This window comes from Epinephelus fuscoguttatus, linkage group LG4 (genome assembly GCF_011397635.1).
Source record: "Epinephelus fuscoguttatus linkage group LG4, E.fuscoguttatus.final_Chr_v1".
Taxonomy (NCBI): Eukaryota; Metazoa; Chordata; class Actinopteri; order Perciformes; family Serranidae; genus Epinephelus; species Epinephelus fuscoguttatus.
The window spans coordinates 23,333,990-23,354,552 of NC_064755.1; the positions used below are offsets into that span (position 1 = coordinate 23,333,990).

General features: G+C 42.1%; 2 protein-coding genes across 2 annotated transcripts; one reads left to right on the forward strand and one right to left on the reverse strand.

The window, feature by feature from the left end:
• The first annotated feature begins 1,039 nt into the window (after positions 1 to 1,039).
• LOC125887224 (glycine cleavage system H protein, mitochondrial-like) lies at positions 1,040 to 5,309 on the forward strand. The gene is made up of 5 exons (XM_049573893.1): positions 1,040 to 1,206; positions 1,416 to 1,498; positions 1,612 to 1,675; positions 3,199 to 3,330; positions 4,745 to 5,309. Exons 1-5 carry the CDS (start codon positions 1,056 to 1,058, stop codon positions 4,840 to 4,842), a joined length of 528 nt encoding a protein of 175 aa, XP_049429850.1. The 5' UTR covers positions 1,040 to 1,055; the 3' UTR covers positions 4,843 to 5,309.
• A 41-nt stretch (positions 5,310 to 5,350) lies between these two features.
• On the reverse strand, positions 5,351 to 13,382 carry si:ch1073-390k14.1 (deoxyribodipyrimidine photo-lyase). The gene is made up of 9 exons (XM_049573874.1): positions 13,024 to 13,382; positions 9,393 to 9,999; positions 9,012 to 9,305; positions 8,724 to 8,896; positions 8,547 to 8,631; positions 8,202 to 8,434; positions 7,890 to 8,084; positions 7,559 to 7,784; positions 5,351 to 7,446 (listed from the first exon to the last, which is right to left on the reverse strand). The coding sequence occupies exons 1-9, from the start codon at positions 13,255 to 13,257 to the stop codon at positions 6,902 to 6,904; spliced, it is 2,592 nt and encodes an 863-aa protein (XP_049429831.1). The 5' UTR covers positions 13,258 to 13,382; the 3' UTR covers positions 5,351 to 6,901.
• Between the last annotated feature and the right edge of the window lie 7,181 nt (positions 13,383 to 20,563).

A 20,563-nucleotide genomic window follows, 5' to 3' on the forward strand; every position in this document is an offset into this window, starting at 1 on the left:
TATCTAAAATACAGTTTAAAAGGGTATCAATTGGCCCTGTGTCATCAGGAGACACGGCGATGTATGGCTGTGTGTTCATTGTTGAGGAGGTTTATACCAGGAGCTGAAATATCTGCAGAGGTCTTTTCCTCAAAACAAATGGGCGAAGTGATTATAACTGGTCAAAACACTGAATAAATAAATTTCAAGTATAAAAAAAAAGTGTTTTTCCAACCCTCTTGTCGTGGAGGGGTTGCTATATACGGTGGCTGATGAGACAGCACAAATGGCCCTATCTGGAGCCAGTGTTTGGTTTGTCTGTTTTAGACTAAAGTAGAAACATGGCAGTGCAACATGGGGGACTATGTGAACAAGGAACTGCATCCTGTTTAGATATAAAAGACTCATTCTAAGGTAACGAAAACATAACAATACTTATTTTCAGGTGATTATACACTAAAGAAAACATTCTTATTATATTACTCTCCATTTCTTCCAATACATCCGCCCAAAGCCTACACACTGAACCTTAAAGGAAGACCGTGATGAACGTTTGAATCAGATTAATAGTGATATGACCATAGAAACCCTTGATAATCCATTCTAATATCCATCCCTAGGAGAAAAGGTACACAGCTCTAATAGGCTAAATTGTCTGAGAAGGGAAGAAGAGGCAGAGAGAAGTGGGAGAGTTAAAAAGGGTGTTTACCAAAGCTGGCAAGACATCAGGAAATGAAGAAATACCAGTATGCCATATTTTATTAAACATTTAAGTGCAGAGTAAAGGTGGACAAGTTGGCATAGGAAGCTCTTATTATGTAAATCTGAGGGGAAAAAATGAATAAAAAAAATAAATAAAAGATAAACCTGGGATGGCTAAAGTACTGGGAGCAGGAGACAAAAGGGAGAGAGGCCTACCTTTACTCATTACAATGAACAAGTAAGAGATCTTAAATTAAGATGGCGCAGTAATGTAATACCTCCGGAAGGTGGCAGCAGTGTAACGTTGCGGCTGCCGGCTGCCGTAAAACATCACAGAAGAAGAAGCCCCTCGCTCTCATCAGTAAGCGACAAACATGGCCGCCTGTGGGCTATTCCGCTCCGTCTCTTCCAACTTTTTCACAGTTTTGCCTTTACTTACCCGCTCGGCAACACTTCTACCCTTACGGCTGGCATCTAAACCTTATTTTGGAAGAACACTAGCCACGTCTAGTCGATTAACAGCAGGTATTCCTCCGTGAATGTGTCTTAATGTAGCATGTTAGCTAACATTTTCGGTAGCTAGAGGGTAACGGTAGCTAGAGAAAAGGACACGAGAGCTGACGGCGCTGCTGCATGTTTGTCCGTTTTTCTTCTGGTTGTGATTCACGCACAATACTTCAAACTCTTCTGCTGGGAGGCGTTTTGTGTTCTGAGTTTGTTGTGTTATTTTGCAGCGCTTAAGTTCACAGACAAGCACGAATGGATTCGAGTAGAAGAGGACGGAATTGGGACTGTCGGTATCAGCAAGTTTGCGCAAGTAAGTTTCCTGCGGTCCCTGCGGTGCGCACACTCACAGACACACGCATGATCATGCAACACAAAGTAAACAGTTATGCTACTACCTTTGACCTTGGTTTCTGCTCCTTGCAGGAGGCTCTGGGAGATGTAGTTTACTGTGGACTGCCAGAGGTGGGAACACAGCTGGCTCAACAAGGTATGAAGATCAGAGGAGTGTAGCTCAGGCTTACATTACATTACACACCTGTAAAGTACTAATATGAAATTAATAAAGCCTGTTGCATGCGTCTGTTATAATGCGTTTCCTTCTTTTTTAATCAAATGCACATGATTAATTATCTGATGTTGTCAGTATCACTACTGCCAGTGAGTCTACAGGTCCTAAAAAAGTCTTAAATGCCTTAAACTCAGTATTACAACAATAAGGCCTTAAAGGTCATTAAATAGTCTCAATGGTCTTAACTACTACAAACATTTTATCTAATTTCATTTTTCAATTTCATCTTGTGAAAATGAGTAAAGCTTTCTGTATAAAAGTCCACCTTTGTAATGTTATAAATCTTTAAAAACTATAATACTGTCATTTTGCTTCATACTTGCACTTACCTGTTGGCTTAACTCACTCCAATAACCATATTCCTACATAACACTTACCTCTGCACAAGACCACATATATACTACTTCCCTGCAATGCTTCCCTGTGTTGTTTAAATAAGTAAAACATGATTTGTCCCAAAAATCTGTCCTAAATTTGCTTAAAAGGTGTCTTGAACGGGTCTTAGAAAGCATTACATTTTACTATCTGATACCTGTACACACCCTGACTGTTATTACTCAATAGATGGCAGCAAGGTCACTACTCTTAACTTGCTTTTAATGTACAGATTTAAAATGTTCAATTTCCTGTATGAATAGTAGTTTAAAATAAAATCTTGTTTTAGTTCAACTTGAGGGCATCAGAAATGACGTGCAGGATAAATTGGTATTATTTTTGCCTATTGGTTCAAGAGATTGTGTGCAGTTTTGAAATGTTATAGATGTATTAAGTTTTTCCAACACAACATACCTTACAACACATGGATACTTAAATAGTAATAATCCTAATTAATGTTGTCACAAATATTGATGCATCAATACATATAGATTCTGAATATTTAAAACACAATTTGCAGACTAATATTCTAAATTATCAGTACCAGCTGTGCTTTCTCGCTTTGTTTTACTGTTATATTCACTACAGTCATTCTGCTACTAACTTTGAAAAAAGTCATCATTGTTATGTTAGCCTTATTGTATTTAATTTTTAATTAATAATGTAAATTGTGTACCCACAATGTCCATTTTCCCTGTGGTTTCAAAAGTGATATTGAATATGAATACTTTCCAAAGTATTGAATCAAAGTTTTAAATTCCAATATTGTGACAACACGACTCAAAATAAATGATTCTGCATTTTAAAGCAAGAGCTACATAATTTTCCCCTCAGACAAAGTATGTTGGGAAACAATCATTTGCATGGCAACTTGCCATAAATGCATTTGGTTGTAAAATGCTTGTAACACCTGTGTTTGGGCAAATAAATGTAGACAAACCACAAACACGTAACCTAGGTCAACATAACCTAGCTATATTTGCATGTGTCCTCTGTGTCATTGCCACACTTCTGAAATGCTCTAACTTTGATGTGAATGCACTTCTTTCTAACATCTCCTGTGACAGATGAGTTTGGAGCTCTGGAAAGTGTGAAGGCTGCAAGTGAACTCTATTCCCCTTTGACCGGAGAAGTTGTAGAGGTCAATACACTACTGGCAGATAACCCTGGTCTGGTCAACAAATCCTGCTACAAAGATGGTAAGGACACTCAAAACATATTTAGTCCAGGGGCGACCTCTAGCTCACCTGGTTGGTGTGTGCCCCATGTAGGCTGAGGTAGCAGCTTGGGTTCCATTCCAACCTGCAGCTCTTTGCTGCGGGTTATTCCCCCCCCCTTCTCTCTCTCCCCTCTTTCCTGTCTCTTTCCAGCTGAACTATAATAAAGGCAAAAAGCCCTAAATCTGATCTCTAAAAGGTACATAGTCCATGTAGGTCATTCTGTTATTCGAGTAAGGTATTGGAAAGTGAAAGAAGCCAAAATTACTTTGGGCTAATGTGAAGGAAACGGAAGCAAAGTTGTAGGATGATTTTTGACTGTATTGACAACCCTCTGCACTGGAGTCTAAGGTCATATATACAGTTTGTACATTGACGCTAGTCTTTGTTTACCCTCTAAATACTGTTACTGCCACTGTCGTTTGACCGGTGTATATCTTGCAATATAAATTTGGTCAGTGTTTGGAGTTAATACACTGGGGAGCTTCTTGTGTTGAAACAACAAACAAGTTTTATACCCAAACCTAATGTTTATAGATAAATGCTTTGCATGTACTCGTTCAAAAATATAATAATTTAATATGCTGTGGATTGAAAAATGAATACATATGCACTGATAAAATATTTGTACAGTGTTTTTACTTTTTTTTAACCAATCATCATAATTCACATCAATGGGCTGTTAGATTTCAGGGATCTAGCTTCTCTATTTTTTCGCCAGTAGATGGCAGTAATGCAACATGACACAGAAGGTAGCCACATTAGGATAGGAGATGAGGCCTGTTGTGAAGATTGAGAGCTTGTACCTTATCCAATCTGATGTCATTATTTTTTCTGTTAAAATGAACCTTTAGGCATATTTTGTGTCTTTTAAGTGTGACCCATCTTCTGTCTTCATCTGATCCATACCAGTAACTTTGCATGTTGTAGCCCTAGGTCACAAGTTCTTTTAAATTACTGCTAACCATTCTTCATGGCATACCTGTGCTTTACATTGATTTATGTGCTTTTCCTACTCCCCCAAAGTGCAACTAAGTTTCCTTTTAATTTACAAATATGAAACTGTATTTACAGACTTGACGTAACTTGGTTTATACAGTAATCCATGAGACTGAATATTGTCTGCTTTTTCTGTTGTCAGAATGATTTTATTACTGCATGAATGCATTGCGCTGAAGAATTTTTAGGTGTACATATTGTTGATGGTAATGGACTACCTATCTCAAACAGGCTCAATGTATCAATAAGTAGGTTATCACCTGGAAAATAGTGCTTTGGAAAATAATGGCAGTGATGTCAAAAATATGTGACTTATGCAAAATGGGCTAAAGTATTCAGAAACACTGATATGGTCATTAACTCATAGCTTAACCTGATTTTAACCTTTTCAATATAGGTTGGCTGATGAAGATGACCATTGGCAACCCTGCAGAACTTGATGCTCTAATGGACGAAGCAGCCTATGAGAGATACATCCGCTCCATTGAGGACTAACCTAACACCTCCTGATAAGTGCTATGCTTCCTCTCTCCTTTTCAAACACCACTGGCAGGGAGATCCACAAGTTGTGCCTGTGTCAGCTACAACGCATCCAACAGTGGCGCCCAAGAGCTCCAGAGTGCTGACCTGCCAGTGTTGTAGAGCTGTGAACTTTAGGATTCCTTTATCTACTGTTAAAGACTGACTTTAGGGGACCTGTCAGTCTGCACTGACTAAACATCTATTGTTGAGTTGTTGCAGCCTCAAATCCCCAAACTGAAGAGACTGAGATTCAGTCAGTAGAACAGATTACACACGTTCCAGTCGAAGGAAAACTTGAATATCTGTTGTAGGACTTTGTTAGACTTTAAAAAGCACTTTGATCTTCATGGTATTAATAATAATGCTGGTCTACACTGCATGTACGACGGCTAAACTGTAGACATGGGACCTGTGAATTAGAAAATAAACATTTCCTGAGACACTGTGTTTTGCCATTTTTTATTTCCAAAACTTAGACTCACTCATGATTACACAAGATCTTTGGTATAACACGGGTAGTGAACAGGTAATATGCCTGAGGTTATGTCAGAGCATCACATAGTTTAAATGTTTTTTGCATATTTAGACATTTGCATAAAACAGTTTCAGTTAAAACACACACACACACACTCACTTTACATATGTAAGACACTTGCATCACTCCAAAACAGTTTCAGTAACCAGTTATATTCACATAACCCATTACACAAATGTAAACCAAAGGTAGCCCCTACACCAAAATTCAAAATGTATTGGAGCCTGATACCACCTCCAAGTTGACTTAATTTAATACAAACACTGTCAACTTATTAAAATGTTCCTGATGCTGTTTACATCAGTTTGTAAACAAAAAAAGGCCTTTAATTTGTAAAAGATCTGCTGAGAAACACCGACCACCTTTCCCCCCATTTATGACCAAAACTGTAATATCTGTGTATATTTATGTGAAACATGCCTCAGATTTGTGTGTTCAAAAATACAGACTGGGCCCTGAAAAGGAAGCTGCACTGATGTCAAGTACATTGGCTGAGCTGACCCAGTGTTTTTCATCTAGGCTGGTAAAATACCTGAGATTATACTGAATACCAGATGTACAAAATGTTAGGAGCATTTCCTTAACAATAATGAAACTACTGACGGGTGAAGTGAATAACACTGATCAAAGTGTTACATGCTGTGTTCTGCTAGGAAACCATTCAGTTTTGGTTGGGTGTTTGAGCGGGAAACTTGATACCGCAGAGATCGCTCCTGCGCAGACTCTGGGTCCAAATTATGTCACCAGAGGAAGATGGCAGCGGCTGTATCTGGGATATTTTAGCTTGACTCCTGTACTATGGGGGTAGGTGGAGATGTGTCGTCTATCTTTGTATACAGTCTATGGTCCTGACGTTCATGAGGATGCCACTTGACACCATTGCGTCAACAAAGAGCTCAAGCTGTCAACCTGGCCTCCAAATTCCCAAAATTCAAAATCCAATCAACCACTGGTGGGAAATACCAGTACTCCAGAGGTCCTGATTCCATGCCTCTACAGGTCAGAGCCAAGTCCAATCCGCAGTGGGGCCTCTGACCTGTAGAAGTATGGACATAGGACCTCTGGGTGTGTCATTTGGTGTCTGGCACCCTGCGTTAGCGGCGGATCCATTGAGTCCGGAGGGTTGGGTACTGGTACACCCCACAGATGTTTGATTAGATTGGGGTCTAGGAAATAAAGAGACCAGGTCGAAAACTTGAGACATGTCATGATCCTTAGCCATTCCTCAACAGTTTTTGTGGTGTCGCCTTGTCCTGCACTGCGCTGCCCTGAGGGGGTGTACTTGGCTTTGGAAAGGTGGTGCATGTCCAGTGGCATCTACGCTACCCAAGGATTCCCAGCAGAACATTACTGATGGGTGATTGTGGGTCCAGTGTAGATTTTGTTCTTGCCTTGGCTTTGCACTTCAAGACTTTTGTTCTGTAACATTTTGTACTTGTGCATTTTACGGCTAGTAACTGTTTGGTCACGTAGATCCTGTAAACGTTAATCTCTGGGTCACCTGAGTGAAGCAACCGCCCCACCAGGTATGATAGAAAACCTGTCCTTGGCTGTTGGAGTTCGTCTGGCCCTGCCCCGGGGTGCAGGAGGTCGAGGAAGTCCCTCCATTCTGCGATAATCGCTCTCCAGCCTCTCTTTTCTCTGAACTCCCTCGTTCATCACACTGGCAGTAAAGTCTCTCTCGTTAAGGAAGGCAATGGTCTCATCCCTCTTACGGCTCACGTATCCTTTCAGAACAGCATTGTAGGGATTTGAGGCGGCATCTGCGTCTGGATCTTCTAGCTGGTGTTTAAATTCCATGCGGGTGATAACGGGCAACAGGAACTGTTTCCTCTCTCTCACGACACCGCCATCCCTGTGTGATAAGCCCAGAGTCTCAGAGAGTAGGCGTGGGGGCAGGGGCACCAAGTCAGAGCCTGTGCGCTTGTCCACGTACTGTCCAAACTCTACCCGTGCCCGAGCTACATCTTGCAGAGAATGACTCCTCCTCTCCTCCAGGTCTGTGACTATTCTCTCTGGGTATGTCTGGCCTAAGACCACACCTAAACAGTGAGGACAGCAAGGAGATTTGTTTGACAAGGTGTGGAACTGCATACTTCAGGTAACGTTTCAATACAAAAAAGACCCACAGCCTTACAATGAGAACTTCCTTACCAGCACGTCGAAGCATGGACGCAGGACATTTCCAGGGTTTGTGAATGAGCTCATCAGGCAGAGCTGCAAGTTCGGGACACCACTTCCTCACGTAGCTGCCATAGGGGTCGCAGGTCATTGCTGCATCGACGGGGTGCATGACAAAATTCCAGTGATCCAGACCACACATGCCTCCATTCTGCCACATCATAGCATCTATGGCAACATCTGCATCCACCAGGGTGTCCTAAACACGCATATTGGATACAGGTAGTAGGTAGAACTTATTATCAGGTGTGTCGCTGCTATTCGATATCTGTGAGTTTTGTGGCTGTGTGCCTGCACATCTCACCTGGAACCAGCGGTAACCTTCTTGCCAGGGCAGATAGAGATATGCTATGAGAAACGATGCCACCACATGTCTCATGTAGTTGTTCATCCAGCCTGTAAGCCACAGCTGCCTCATGGCTGCGTCCACCAGAGGGTAGCCTGTTTGCCCTTTCTGCCAGGCCTTCAGGTGGCCACGATCATTGCTCCACCGTAGAGCCTGCAAGTATCAGTATATAAATAATGCTATGTTAGTTCTTCATAGTGTGATAAAGGCTTTTAATTACTGATGGAGAGAGTTATATGTGTCATCAAGGCATTTGTAGCCAATGTCTACCTTGTATGGAGGTCTGAGGGATTCCCAGGGGAGGTCAGGAAACAGTGTCAGCTGCCAGTAAGCCAAATCTCTCCAGGCAAGTTTGCGTTGGAACTTTGGGGATCGACAGCGTGCCCCTTTGGCATCCCACAACAGCCAGCGTGGGCTGAGCTGACCAAAGTGAAGGTAGGGAGACAGACTGCTGGTATTTGGTGCATCTGCTCTACCTGACTCTTTTTCGTATCTATACACACCTAGATGACATGGGACAATCATAAAATACTGTTAGATCAATGCCACACTTCTTAACATTCCTCCAAACTCAGTGTATATTAACGTTTACTATGTGTACGCAAGGTGTCTCACCATCATTCAGAAAGGCCTCCAGCCGGGCACATGCTCCTTCTTCACTGAAATCCCAGGATTTACGAATGTTTGCTGCCCAGTCAATCTGAAAGCCAAAATGAACACACGAATATATAGAGGGTTTCATGATGTTATTTTAAGTGAATGTTGGGATATAGCTCTGCTGTGGTTACTGACCACTGTGCCATCCTTCCTGCGGGGCATGCGTGCCAGGCCTAGTGTGTCCAAAGAGACACCCTGAGGCCAGTGGGCAGGTGTGGGGAGAGATGCAGGAGGGTCCAGGGGGGCTCCTAACCCAGACCCTGGGTTTTCTTTGCAGCAGGTCATGAAGTGAGACACTGAACCTATTCCTATACCAAGAGAAAAAGACCACAGGAGTTGTATTACCACATGTTTTAAGCTTTAATGTTTACCACAAATATTTAAGGAATCTCAGTACAGCAAATTAATTTTGTTGTGACTAACCTCTGAGTCCCACACCCTCCGTGCTGACAGAGTAAGGGTCTCTGAGACAGTACGAGTGAAGCATCCTGCATTCAACACCATCTTTATGGAGGGCTGACACCACTGCATCATCCCTCTCCTTCAGCCAGGGTTCATAAAGGCTGTTAGCCAAGACTGTTCTCGCCCCCGTCTCTTTTACTAGCTCCCTCAGGGTACGCAGAGAAGATCCATTTGCATTGAGGAAGACAAGGTGGCTGCCAATGTGCTCCAGAGATGAAGAAAAACAGGATAATGCTTGATGAAGCCAGTATTTACCTGTTAGAAAAGAGAAGATGTGATTGGACAACAATCTTGAGCAGTGATGCAATATCCTTTGATTAAGACTAACAGTAATCAACTTACAAGCTCCTCCCATGGCCACTGTGATCCCAGGTCCCTCCTCTTCTTCAGCGCTCCAGATGAAGACAGGAATGACAGGTGCACCAACCTCCAATGAGCCAATGAGAGCAGGGTTGTCCCCGAGTCTCAGGTCCCTCCTGAACCACAGCAGTACTGGTGGCGTTGCTGATGGAGAATGGGGCAAACCTACGACCTGCTGGCCAGCGCCCTTACGGCGCTGTCGCCTGTTCTTTGAGCGTTTTGGTCTTTCTGGTGGATCCATATCTCCATCATCCATCATTTGATCACCTTCTTCAACCGTGTCGTGCTTGGAAAGTGAGCCAGACAGTCTGGAGACACACACAGTCTGATTTGTTCCTGTTGTCTCAACGCGTGTGCTTTTTTGAAGGTCAGTTTCTTGGGTTGTCTGTGGTGTGCTCGTCTTGACCCAGGCTCCAGTTTGTGGCGGTTTGGTGTTTTCTCTTCTGCCAAGTACACCTGTTAGTTGGGTCTGATTTAATCTGTCTCCAGGTTGCTGTGATCGGGACTCTTGACCAGGGGTTGACAGCTGGTGATCCTTCGTTTCCAGTAAAGAGAGAGCCAGTGCAAGTTCCAGTTCATCATCTTCTGTCTAGAATTGAATTAAGACAATCCATTATGATTATTTCTGGTAAAATAACTACAACAGAGCAATTATGTATGCACTGTACCTTCTATGATACCTTCTAAACACCAAGGGTGACGTTGTGCAAAATCTATGCAGAAATGTTTCTCTTTGGTAGCTGCTAGGCACAAAAGAATTTCACTACATGTTGTCCTGTGTAAGATTACAAATGTGACAAATACATGTTTTTTGATTTGATATTCTTTGTTATGAACTATAAAGGTTGCTGTCAACAGTGTCAACTTGAAATTTCTTATTGTATTTTTGACATCAAAAAGACCCACACACTCCTAAGACAGCCACACTTATTCAAACTGATTAGACCTCTTCTCTGGACTGTGTCGGATATTTCTCTGACTCCTCCGATAGCTTACACCTTTGCCATTTTTGTTAGTACTAGGGTGATGATGATAATTATCGTATTTACATAAATGTATTTATTTTGTTTGTTTTACTAGTACTTAGTATTTATGGAAAAAAAATTCTCATCAGAACTCTGGTGAGCAGGGGTCTAATCCACTGGTTCCATATCTGGCAGTCCCAGCTCAAATTATGGGTCACCTAAGCTTCACAGGGTGGTTGTGAGGCCTTCTTGGCTTTAAGCAGTGTAAGAAACTTTTTTTAAAAATCATACAGTAAGCCTATATCTCAGCATTGTATTCATTTCTTTGAAGAAAACTGAATGGAATTGTTATTATTAAAGTTTACATTATTGTTCAAGATATAAACTTATAAATAATCTGACAGTATAAGGGCACGGTGAAGACCTGAACACAAACCATATTCACAAAGCATTTATTTTGTTCACTATGTTAGTAAATTGTGCTGTTTATCAGTTGTTCTGTTCTGTTATTGTTATGCATTGAATATAGTATTAAATATCCATAAAATGTGTCACATAGTCAGGGGTCATCAGTTTATTCAATGATAGAAAAAGCGATCACTTAAAGGGTTGGGAACTACTCTTCTTACTGACTAGAATACCATGAAACTTCAGTTAAAAGCCTAGTCCCAATTAAACGCCCAGTCCCTTTTACTAGCCCATTGTGGCTATACATCTTGACAAATAAACCCCTGTCTCAATTAGATGCCTGGTCTGGTTGCCAAGCAGTTCTTTTTCTAAGAGGTTCTTTGAAAGTACAAATCCGGGTCGTTGGCTACCTCAAGTTATGTCTCCATTCCTCGATTACCCTGTAATTTATCAATGTTCCTTTAGTCTGTAAGGGTCTTTGGATCTAAGGAATCAAAAGGGTTTTTCATAAAAATTTAATCAAGTTTTGAGTATTGTTTTAACAGGATAAAGTGGTGTTGTTTCAGTATGCTGGATGCCGTAACCTACAAGTGCATCATTCACTCTCTTTCTGATGCGCTGTCTGTCGGAGCTAGATCAAATGAATGATTCATAATTAATATATTATCTGAGGCTTAATTTTTAAACAAGTAATATTCATACTGGTTTTATAAACAATTTGATTGTATTTCCTGATCTTTGCTGATTTACAGTTTTGTGTGAAAGGAATTAACGTCCTGTCTCAAATCCTCCTGAGACCCTGTGTCCTCACATGAGGACATCACATTTTGGGTTTACTTGACCTTATACTTCATTCTACTTAACTTAGACCTGTTGTCCTCATTTGTGGACACTTTTTGTGCAACCTTGTGGTAGTAAGAGCACAATACACTAATTCCTTGTAAAAACAAGATGGCTATCATCTCAGCCAAGTCAGTCTGCACCCGATCCCGACACGAAAGTGAACAAGGTCCACAACCTGATCAGATTTTATGTTTGAAATTTGACTAGTTTTAGCAACAATAATAAGCTAAGACACTATTAATTAGGAAGTACTTATTTGAAGGACTTTATTATGGTTGACAATGTTAATTTTTTTTATACTTATTGAATCCTACTGATCCCAAATAACAAAGAGAAATTAAAAATGCATACCAGGAAGATAAAGACACCTGTCCCAAATATAGGCATGTTGCTTTCCATGATCTAAGCAAATAGTAGCCCGGGCAATTATTTTTAAGTTTTACAATAAGTGAAAACACCTGAGTGATAAGGTGATTAGATTCGTGATTAATGGCTTCAATCATTGTTTTTTTTTTTTTTTTTTTCTTCATGACATACAAGAATGGTGGTAATCTTACCATGTTTTATTATTAATACTAGTGGTTTTCAGACCTGAGGTGGTGGCTTAATTATAATTTTTGCAAACTCAGGTAATGGAATTAGTATTGTTGATACATTAATTTTCAATAAATTACACTTTAATGTATTTCTAACTACAACTTCTAAACTTTCAACTCAAAGTATGGCGTCCGAGGAAGGTAAAAATAATGCCACTACTGGGGCTCCTGCTACTAGCAGAAGCTAACACAAGCTAGCTTTACCTGATATACCTACACAGCAGGGAGTCAGGTAGCTTAGTTAGCGTTTTCGTAAAGAGGAGACGGGTAAAGGTAAAAAAAAAACAAAAACAAAAAAAAAAAACAAAAAAACTTTCGCATAATTAGCACGCTACGAGTTAAAAAACAGTTAAAAGACCAATTAAAGTGGCTTTTTAATTTGCCCATTGTGCTCTATTTTTGCTAACGTCAACTTACGCTAACTTTGTTACCTAGCTAGTTGTTTGCTAACTAGTTAGCCGCTGACAACTTCGCCCAAGGGTTGGGCTAATTTGGGGTCTTTTGCCTCTTGTTGTGGCCCAAAATCCATAAATGCAGTTTAAATAGGTAAGTAAAACACAAAACACCAACTTTATATACATAAAAACAATTTTACTCTCTTGCTATTTTGTCAAAGTAATTTCAAACATACTTGGTTACCACCAAAATTAAAATATAACGTTAGCTAATTCTTGAATTGAGCATTACTCTTTAAGTTTGTTTTCTTTTCACGTAGTTAATTCATTTGTAACTTTGAACCACTTTGAAGCCCAGGATTTGAAATGTGCTACGGCGTTATATTCATATTGAACAAACACTTACCTTATTGAAATATTCCGTGTAGATGGAGGTGAGGATGGAGTGCAGGGAACTGTTGGCCGTGGACAGGGGCTGGATGAGGGACAGAAACTGTGACCGGGTCTCCTGGTGCCCCAGAGCGGACACACACATCACGAAAAACCCCTCTGGATCCTCTCGACCCACCAGCACTTCCCTCAACATCTTCCTCACCAAGACTTTACCATCTTCGGCTCCAGACGCTGCTGAAGGAGGCATCTTAAGGTAAACGGTCACGAAGAATTATAGCTCTAAATGCTGCAAAGCTGCTGTGCGTTAATCCAAGTCTTGTGCATAGGTTAGGCTCTGATATTTAACACATAATGCACTCCACGTCCTGAACCTACCCCTCAGCACCGGTTACCAAACAGCTGATTTTGAGTTACACAAGCCATGTGTTTGTGTTGTGTAACCTGCAAAGCTAAAGGCTTGTAATAGGTTGGTATCACCAGTAGGGGATGTACAAGTCTAATAAATCAGAGCTATGTAGGGAGGCTAGTGAAACCCATGGGTGCCTGGATGTTGACTGAGTAACAGTTGGGATTCCCTGTTTACATTTCATTAATTTGATATTAGGTTAGAGGGATATAGATGTGATTCACATGCTCCAGGAATATCTATTTTTGCCATGAGTATCTCCCTCTTCCCTCTCCCTCTATCGCTTTCATCGTCTCATCAACAGTGTAATCACTCCTCTGCCAAATGTTACATCTCAACAAAAATATGTCATGACAAGGGCCCACACACGCTAAATCCAATCAAATAGAGATCTTTGGTTCAATTTGAATTGATGTAAAAAATGGGGGGGGCATCTACCGTAAGATAATCGTTCTTTAATTTTTGCATAGCCTTCATCTTGACAGGAATGTGGTCCTTTTCAAGTGCACCCTGTGATGTGAGACTGAAAAACAAAGCCAGGAGACAATGTACCCAGCAGTGAATTTTTAATCATGCTCTGTATTCAAGCTGTAGAAGGGTTGCTAAGTAATTGATTTTTTTAATGAGACCATGCATAAGCTTTTGAACGTACGCAGCAGGGGACAATAATATGTGACACTTGTGGACCAAACTCTAAAATGCTTTGTGCTGTTGATGAGGTCCATTTATAACACTGTATTACTTATTTTGTTCATGCTAAAATGCTCTCAAGTGTTCATCTAAAATGGGACTCAGGGGGTGGGCTTCATGTACAAGGACATACAGTCTCAATTATTCAGGCTTTTATCTGAGAAGAAGTCAGAGTGTGTGAGGAGAAGATGTGTTGAGAGCTGTGGTATGTGGCGAGAGCAAGCCAGAAAGAGAGGGAGAGAGAGAAAGAGATTGAGAGAGAGAGAGAATCAATAGTGTTTAGACAGAGAAGTGGAGTCTAAGTGTGTGATCAATAGAGAGCAGAGAGGAGAGATTAGCTGCTTTTCTCTCTCAAACTAACACTGACAAATTGGTGAATTGGTGTATCGGCCCTTGGGCTAAACGGATTGACCTGCTGTTTCCATGTTCTACCGTGTACTGTCAATAAAGATCTGTGTTCGTTGTGGCTCTCAATGAAGAGGGTGAATGAAGCACCGGAAAAGAGAAAAAGGGAAAGGAAGGAAGGGAAATGGAGAACTCTTACAAGGGAGAAGCAAAGCACAGCTCAGGTGCGCAGGTAGCCTCGATCCTCACGAAATGTCCACACCTTTGTCTCATTAACACATACGTGCGCTCACATGTGCATCCTCGTGCATACTGTTATAAAACCATAATAACGTCTCCAGGAAAATTAATGGAAAGACAGATTAAAAACTAAGTGAGGAGAAACGGGCCACTGGTGTAGCTATTTGCAACTCATAAATCATTCTGACACACCCACGCGCATGTAGACACATGCATAGACACACACACACATACACGCACACACGTACTGTAATTAACCACAGGCTATTTACTCTCTCCTGCTGTAAATTAGACATGCAGACACAGTTATTACATTAGGGGGATCTGCCATGCAGAATACTAACAGGAGGAGGAGGGGACACGGGTACACACAACAAACCGCTCCTACAAACATAAACACACACACATACACGCACACAAGAAAGAGGGTATGGAAGAATCATAGACTGACGGGAGTGAAAATGAAGCTGCAGCACAGAGAATAGGGGCCCCCAGCTCTTTGTTCCCTGCTGCATTTCATTATCTGAAACGCCAGCCAACACACACGACACACACACACAACGCACCTCCCCCTTCCCTAAAGCTGTCTGCCTCCACTTCATGCACACAGCACAAAAAGAGAGGAAAATAGAGATACTGCGTCAGTGCCATTCACTGGCATCTGGACTCGGTCATGACAAGCATGTCTGCATGGTCATCCTGAGCAGATCAGCCCGTCCAGAAGCCGCTCTGAGTCTAACACTTCCCTTCAGCCTGTGCTGGCAGAAAGCACCTTCCCTTATATTCTTTTTTAAGCAAAACAATAGGAGATAAGGACTTGATTAAAACAAGTATTGATACCCTGTCTCGGGTAGCTTGTCTCCATTTAGTTCATTTGAAGTTTTTTTTTCTTCTGGCAGTCCACCTCCTTCTGTTTGTGTGTGTGTCCTCTGGTTCCCCCTACCTCCCTCACCCCTCTCTGTCCCTCTGTTTTCCCACGGTGATCGATAGCTCATTACAATCATTGACTGCGGCTCATCAGCACCTGTTAAGGTCTGGAGAGACAGAGAGAAGGTGCATGAGCATCTGAGAGTGTGTGTTGTGTGATGCAATCTGATTGATAAACAGAAAAGATTGGTCTGGAATGAGTCAGGGGTGAAGTTTGACATTTGAAGGGTTATTTTCTGATTCACATTCATTGCTGCGGGTGTCTAGTTTGTCGCCGCTTTATGGTCCTTGGTCTTGGAGAACATCTTATTATGCAACTCACGTGGGTACCATGGTTTGTTGCTATGGTGATTGCCAAGGGAGCCAGAGTATTATAGGTGTTTATCCTAGACAGGAGCAAGGCTACTCACCATCTATCAGGACACGCTTCAATTTACCACACAGTTTGGACCACACATTAAGATCAACACAGTCACGGAGGGACAAAGAGAAAACACAGTGTACAACACAGCCTAGTGTGGATGTGATTTAGTGGATAGATTATTCAATATTCATATTCCTGGAAGAAAGACCTTGTTCAAACACTCAGTTGTTGGTTTAATGCGTCACTGCAGGGTTTGTTTTTGGAGAGGACAGGCTGTGAGCAGAAAGAAGCAAACACAGAGAAGAACAGAGAGACTCTGAGAGACTATTAGAAACTACAAACCATGGTTAAAGGCAAGGGGAGATGTGTAAAAAAAAAAAAACACTAAATAAAAGAGACAATAGTGGGTCCCAGAGAAGTCCCCCATGGATTCATTCACAGGATGTGGTCTAAGAAAGGAGGAAAATTGGCGTAAGAGTGTGAAGTTTTAAGGAAAGGGGATATAAATAGAGTGAATACAATGGAGGACTGAAAAGAGAACAAGTCTCTCAGCCCATGCATAAATTACACACATCATTTACATATTCATTATGTTTTGTGTACTAATGAGAGTATTTGCTTAATAGCTCCACCACCACTGGCAGCTTTTGTCTGACACGAGAGATTTTAAAGAGGAGTGGAAAAATAACAAAAACAAGGGACCAAGGGTCATCGTAGTAAAGTGGGTGAGGTCAATGGTATATAATCGATTTTTTTGCGCCAATCCGATCAATGGTATTGCTGTATAGAACGTGTGTGAACAAGCACAACCTGCACAAGTCGCTTAGAGATGTGAAACGAAGCACACATGATGGGGGGTTGGTAAAAGTTAATTAAAACAACACAAGCTTTATCCAAACTCTCTTCGTCTTTCTCCTCTTGTCTCGGTGGAATAAGTAACTGCTGCGGTAATTACCTACAGGGCAGTCACTCAGAGCATTCCTTCAGGTGCCAAAAAAAGTCTCCCAAATGACAGCAAAGACCAGCGATTTGCGGCGCGCATTTAAGAAATGAAAAGTTGTACACGTGTCAATTAACTAATGTTGTGTAAATACACAAACGTAGCATTTCATACACACAGAGAGGGTAAATGATTCAGAAAGTGGATGAATGAAATGAGGGGAAGAGAGAGGGATGGAAATGTAGAGACAGGGGGAAGGGCAACGGAGGGATGAGCTACAAATGAGAGCGATGGCGGTGGCAGGTTGGCACAGTGCCATCCAGTCAGGACTTGAGCGGGGGCGGGCATGGGCATGGGCGAAGGGGCGAGGAGAATAAGAATGGAAGAGGAAGAGAAACAGACCTCCATACTGCTAGCATGGTGCCACCTTGGCACAGGCACAATGGGGCGAAACGAACAGCAGAGCGGGCAGAGGAAAGAAGATATAGAAAATATCAGAGAACAGCAGAGCATAGGAGTGAGCAAGATGCCAGCAGACACGGGATGACTCAGATGTAGATGGATGAAGGGAAGCATAGAAGGATGTTGGGGAGAAAAATGGATGAAACTATGAAATTGTAAGGTCTAAGTCGGTGATGACCATTGATCTTACGGAGAAAAATGTCGGTGGAAAATCCTGCATTTCATTCACATTTCGACTCTTCTTTCTCTCCATGCCAGCCACTGCGTGCCAGCCAGCGGGCACCATGCCAGCTTGCAGTCGTGGCATACCCGAAGCTATCAAAGCGGTCGGCAGGGGACTGTCTTAGTCAAAGACAAGGGGGACTCACCTCTGAGGATTTGCTGCTAATCGCCGTTTGTTTGCTTGGACAAAGCCAAGACGAGGTGCCCAGGCAACGGTTGCCAGCGAATCTGTGATGGCATCTTTTCAGGGGCGGCAAGGGCACAGGGAGAAAGATGGCACGCTGCCAAGCCAACATAACACACACATTTGCAAACAGAAACCTCCATACGGTGAGCAGAACATTTCGGATGCCTTAAATGTTTTGGCGATGGCATCCCCTCAAGGGAGAGACCAGGAACAGAGATGGCACCATGCCAAACGCAAACAGGGAGGCATTCACAGGCGCCACCAGAAGCTGTACAAAAGCGTAGTAAATGCGGACACAAAATAGTAGCAGAAGGTCTGAACCAGAGCCAAATGCAACTGTGGTGGGAGTATGGGACAAAAACCATTTCCTCGATGCCAACCCAGCTCAGTGCCAACTGCTGCACTAGAAGGAAGCTGCTGCCCATTACAAAGAACTACAAGGGATCGTACCATTCCATGATGAAGAGGAAGAGAGTGTGGAAGAGGAGGAATAATGAGCAAAATGAATAAAGGATATAGAAGAAGAAAAAATGGGGATTTTTGTGCTTAACGAAGAACAGTGGGAGTGGGTGGACAAGGATGATGAAGAGCCTCTTTCCTGCACATGCACACCTGGGACGTTCTTAAAGGGATATCCCCTCAGACTGCTGTGTGTGCTAAAGGGAGGGATGTGTTGGCATCATCTCCAGGGTGTCAAGCTGTGTTTCTCTATTGCCAGTCAGGGAGGGTGCTGCAGTCGTCAGGGGCGGGCAACTGTCTGGGCATCTCATCTGCAGCTAATTAACAGCCACACACTAATTCTAACAGCCGATCATAATTAGCGATTTAATCGCTCGTCAACGCTTTACTCCCCCCTTAAATTGTGCCTCCTATTTGGACACGTGCGGATAAGCTAAGGAACGCCGGATCCCCCCTCCCCTCCTCCTCGTCCTTCTTTCCTTCATCCTTGGCTCCAGACTCCAGTGGGATCTTAATTAAGCCTGGGCTTCATTATGCAAATGGAGTACAATAAACGACAGCAGAGGTGGAGCTGGATCCAGACTAAAAACGGAACGGTGGGAGGGGAGCACTGGAAGTGGAAAATGAAGAGATGTGGAAGGTTACCAAAATCGTCTATATGATGTTAACGCGTTACGATAATTGTACATTGCTGTAATATGAATGTCTTTGGTGTACCACCACCTCCACATGTGATGTGGGGACCAGCTCTGATGCTCCATCACTGTTGTCACTGGAAAAACTTATCTGAAATAACACTGGATTCGCAGAATGTCGTCTCTCACAAAGCAAATTCATAAGGGAATGGTGACAATGAACCCCTTAATATCACCAGTTGGCCGTTGTCGTGGATACGAAGAAAGATGGTAGAGATAGGAAGAGAGAAAGGAGGCAGACAGAAACACTGACAGTGGCAGCAGCATGGCAGCTAATGTCATCTCAGTTTAATCATCGCATGGGATCATGGGGTTCATGAAAATTCATTTGCATATCATTAAATGGAGAGAGGTTATTTGGTGCAGGCAGCCAAAATGGGATTGGATGAAGGAAGAAAAAAAAAAGGCAAATGGAGGGGCTCGTTATTAAACAGCAATGTTTTATAGTCCGCCAGCCGATTCATTTAATTTGGGCGTAATTAAAATGTGTCAGACTCAATCAATCATTCCAACAGGGATACTATCAATGTTTCAGTCTGAAAAAAGACTAATCAGTGGATATGCGGTCGGACATTTTCCAATAACAGTTTAAGTGCTTTAGTCTACTGTGAGCTTGACCCATCCGCTCTTTTTTCTAATTTATCTAAAGGAGTGTATGAAAACATCCTCTGTGACTTCTCTGTATTGTGTCAAGACATGTCTATCTCTGACAGGTGGTGATGCCACCCCGTGTTAGTCAATACGAGGATGGCTCACACAGTCTTTTTGACCTTAGTAGTAAGCTGTCAGTGGTGTGTATGTATGTGCATGCATATGTGCATTTCTCATTTCCATAAGTGATGTAATTAGACCGCCCTTTCACATGCAGATCAGTTTGACAACATGGCAATCACTCTAACACACACATACAGCCATACACACATACACACCCAAACACACGCGACAGCACACGCTTACTGCCGTGACCACCCCCATATCATGGGGAGTCTGTTGTCTGTGAGCAGAGAGTGTAAAGATTAACATAATCCAGCTAATAAGTGTGAGTAATATTCACACAGTGACGCGTGGCGTAGACACTGTCCTGCTGATGCGTATTTGTATCTCATTATAGATGTAAAGTACTGAAGGGGGGCTGATGTGGGGGTACCAGTGTGGATGGGGGGATGGTGAGGGGTCACAAAAAAAAAGTGTGGGCCTGAATGTAGAGACACCAAAGAATGACAATAAACAGCAGTATTTTTATGAAGCTATTTCTACAGAGGTCTAGAGAGTGCAGATAAAGTATAAAGACAGATAACACAGGGTAACTCATAACTGGGATGCTGGAGGTCGGTATAAGAAGTCTCTCTAATGTTTCTACAAAATAAGGAAGACAATGTCACTCATTTTTCTGCTAGTTTACAGTACTAAGAAGGCACAGAGAGTCCGTTTTTGCAGCAGAATGTAGGAATTATAAATAGAGTGTATTTGCGCTTGCAGGCTAGCTCTGCCACATGATTGATTAGGATGGTGTGACGACCATTAAAAAGTCATTTAAAAGATGGATAGGGACCACATTTCCAAATAAAAACCACTTTATACCTGATGAAGTGCTGAACAAACTCTCCTTCAAAGAC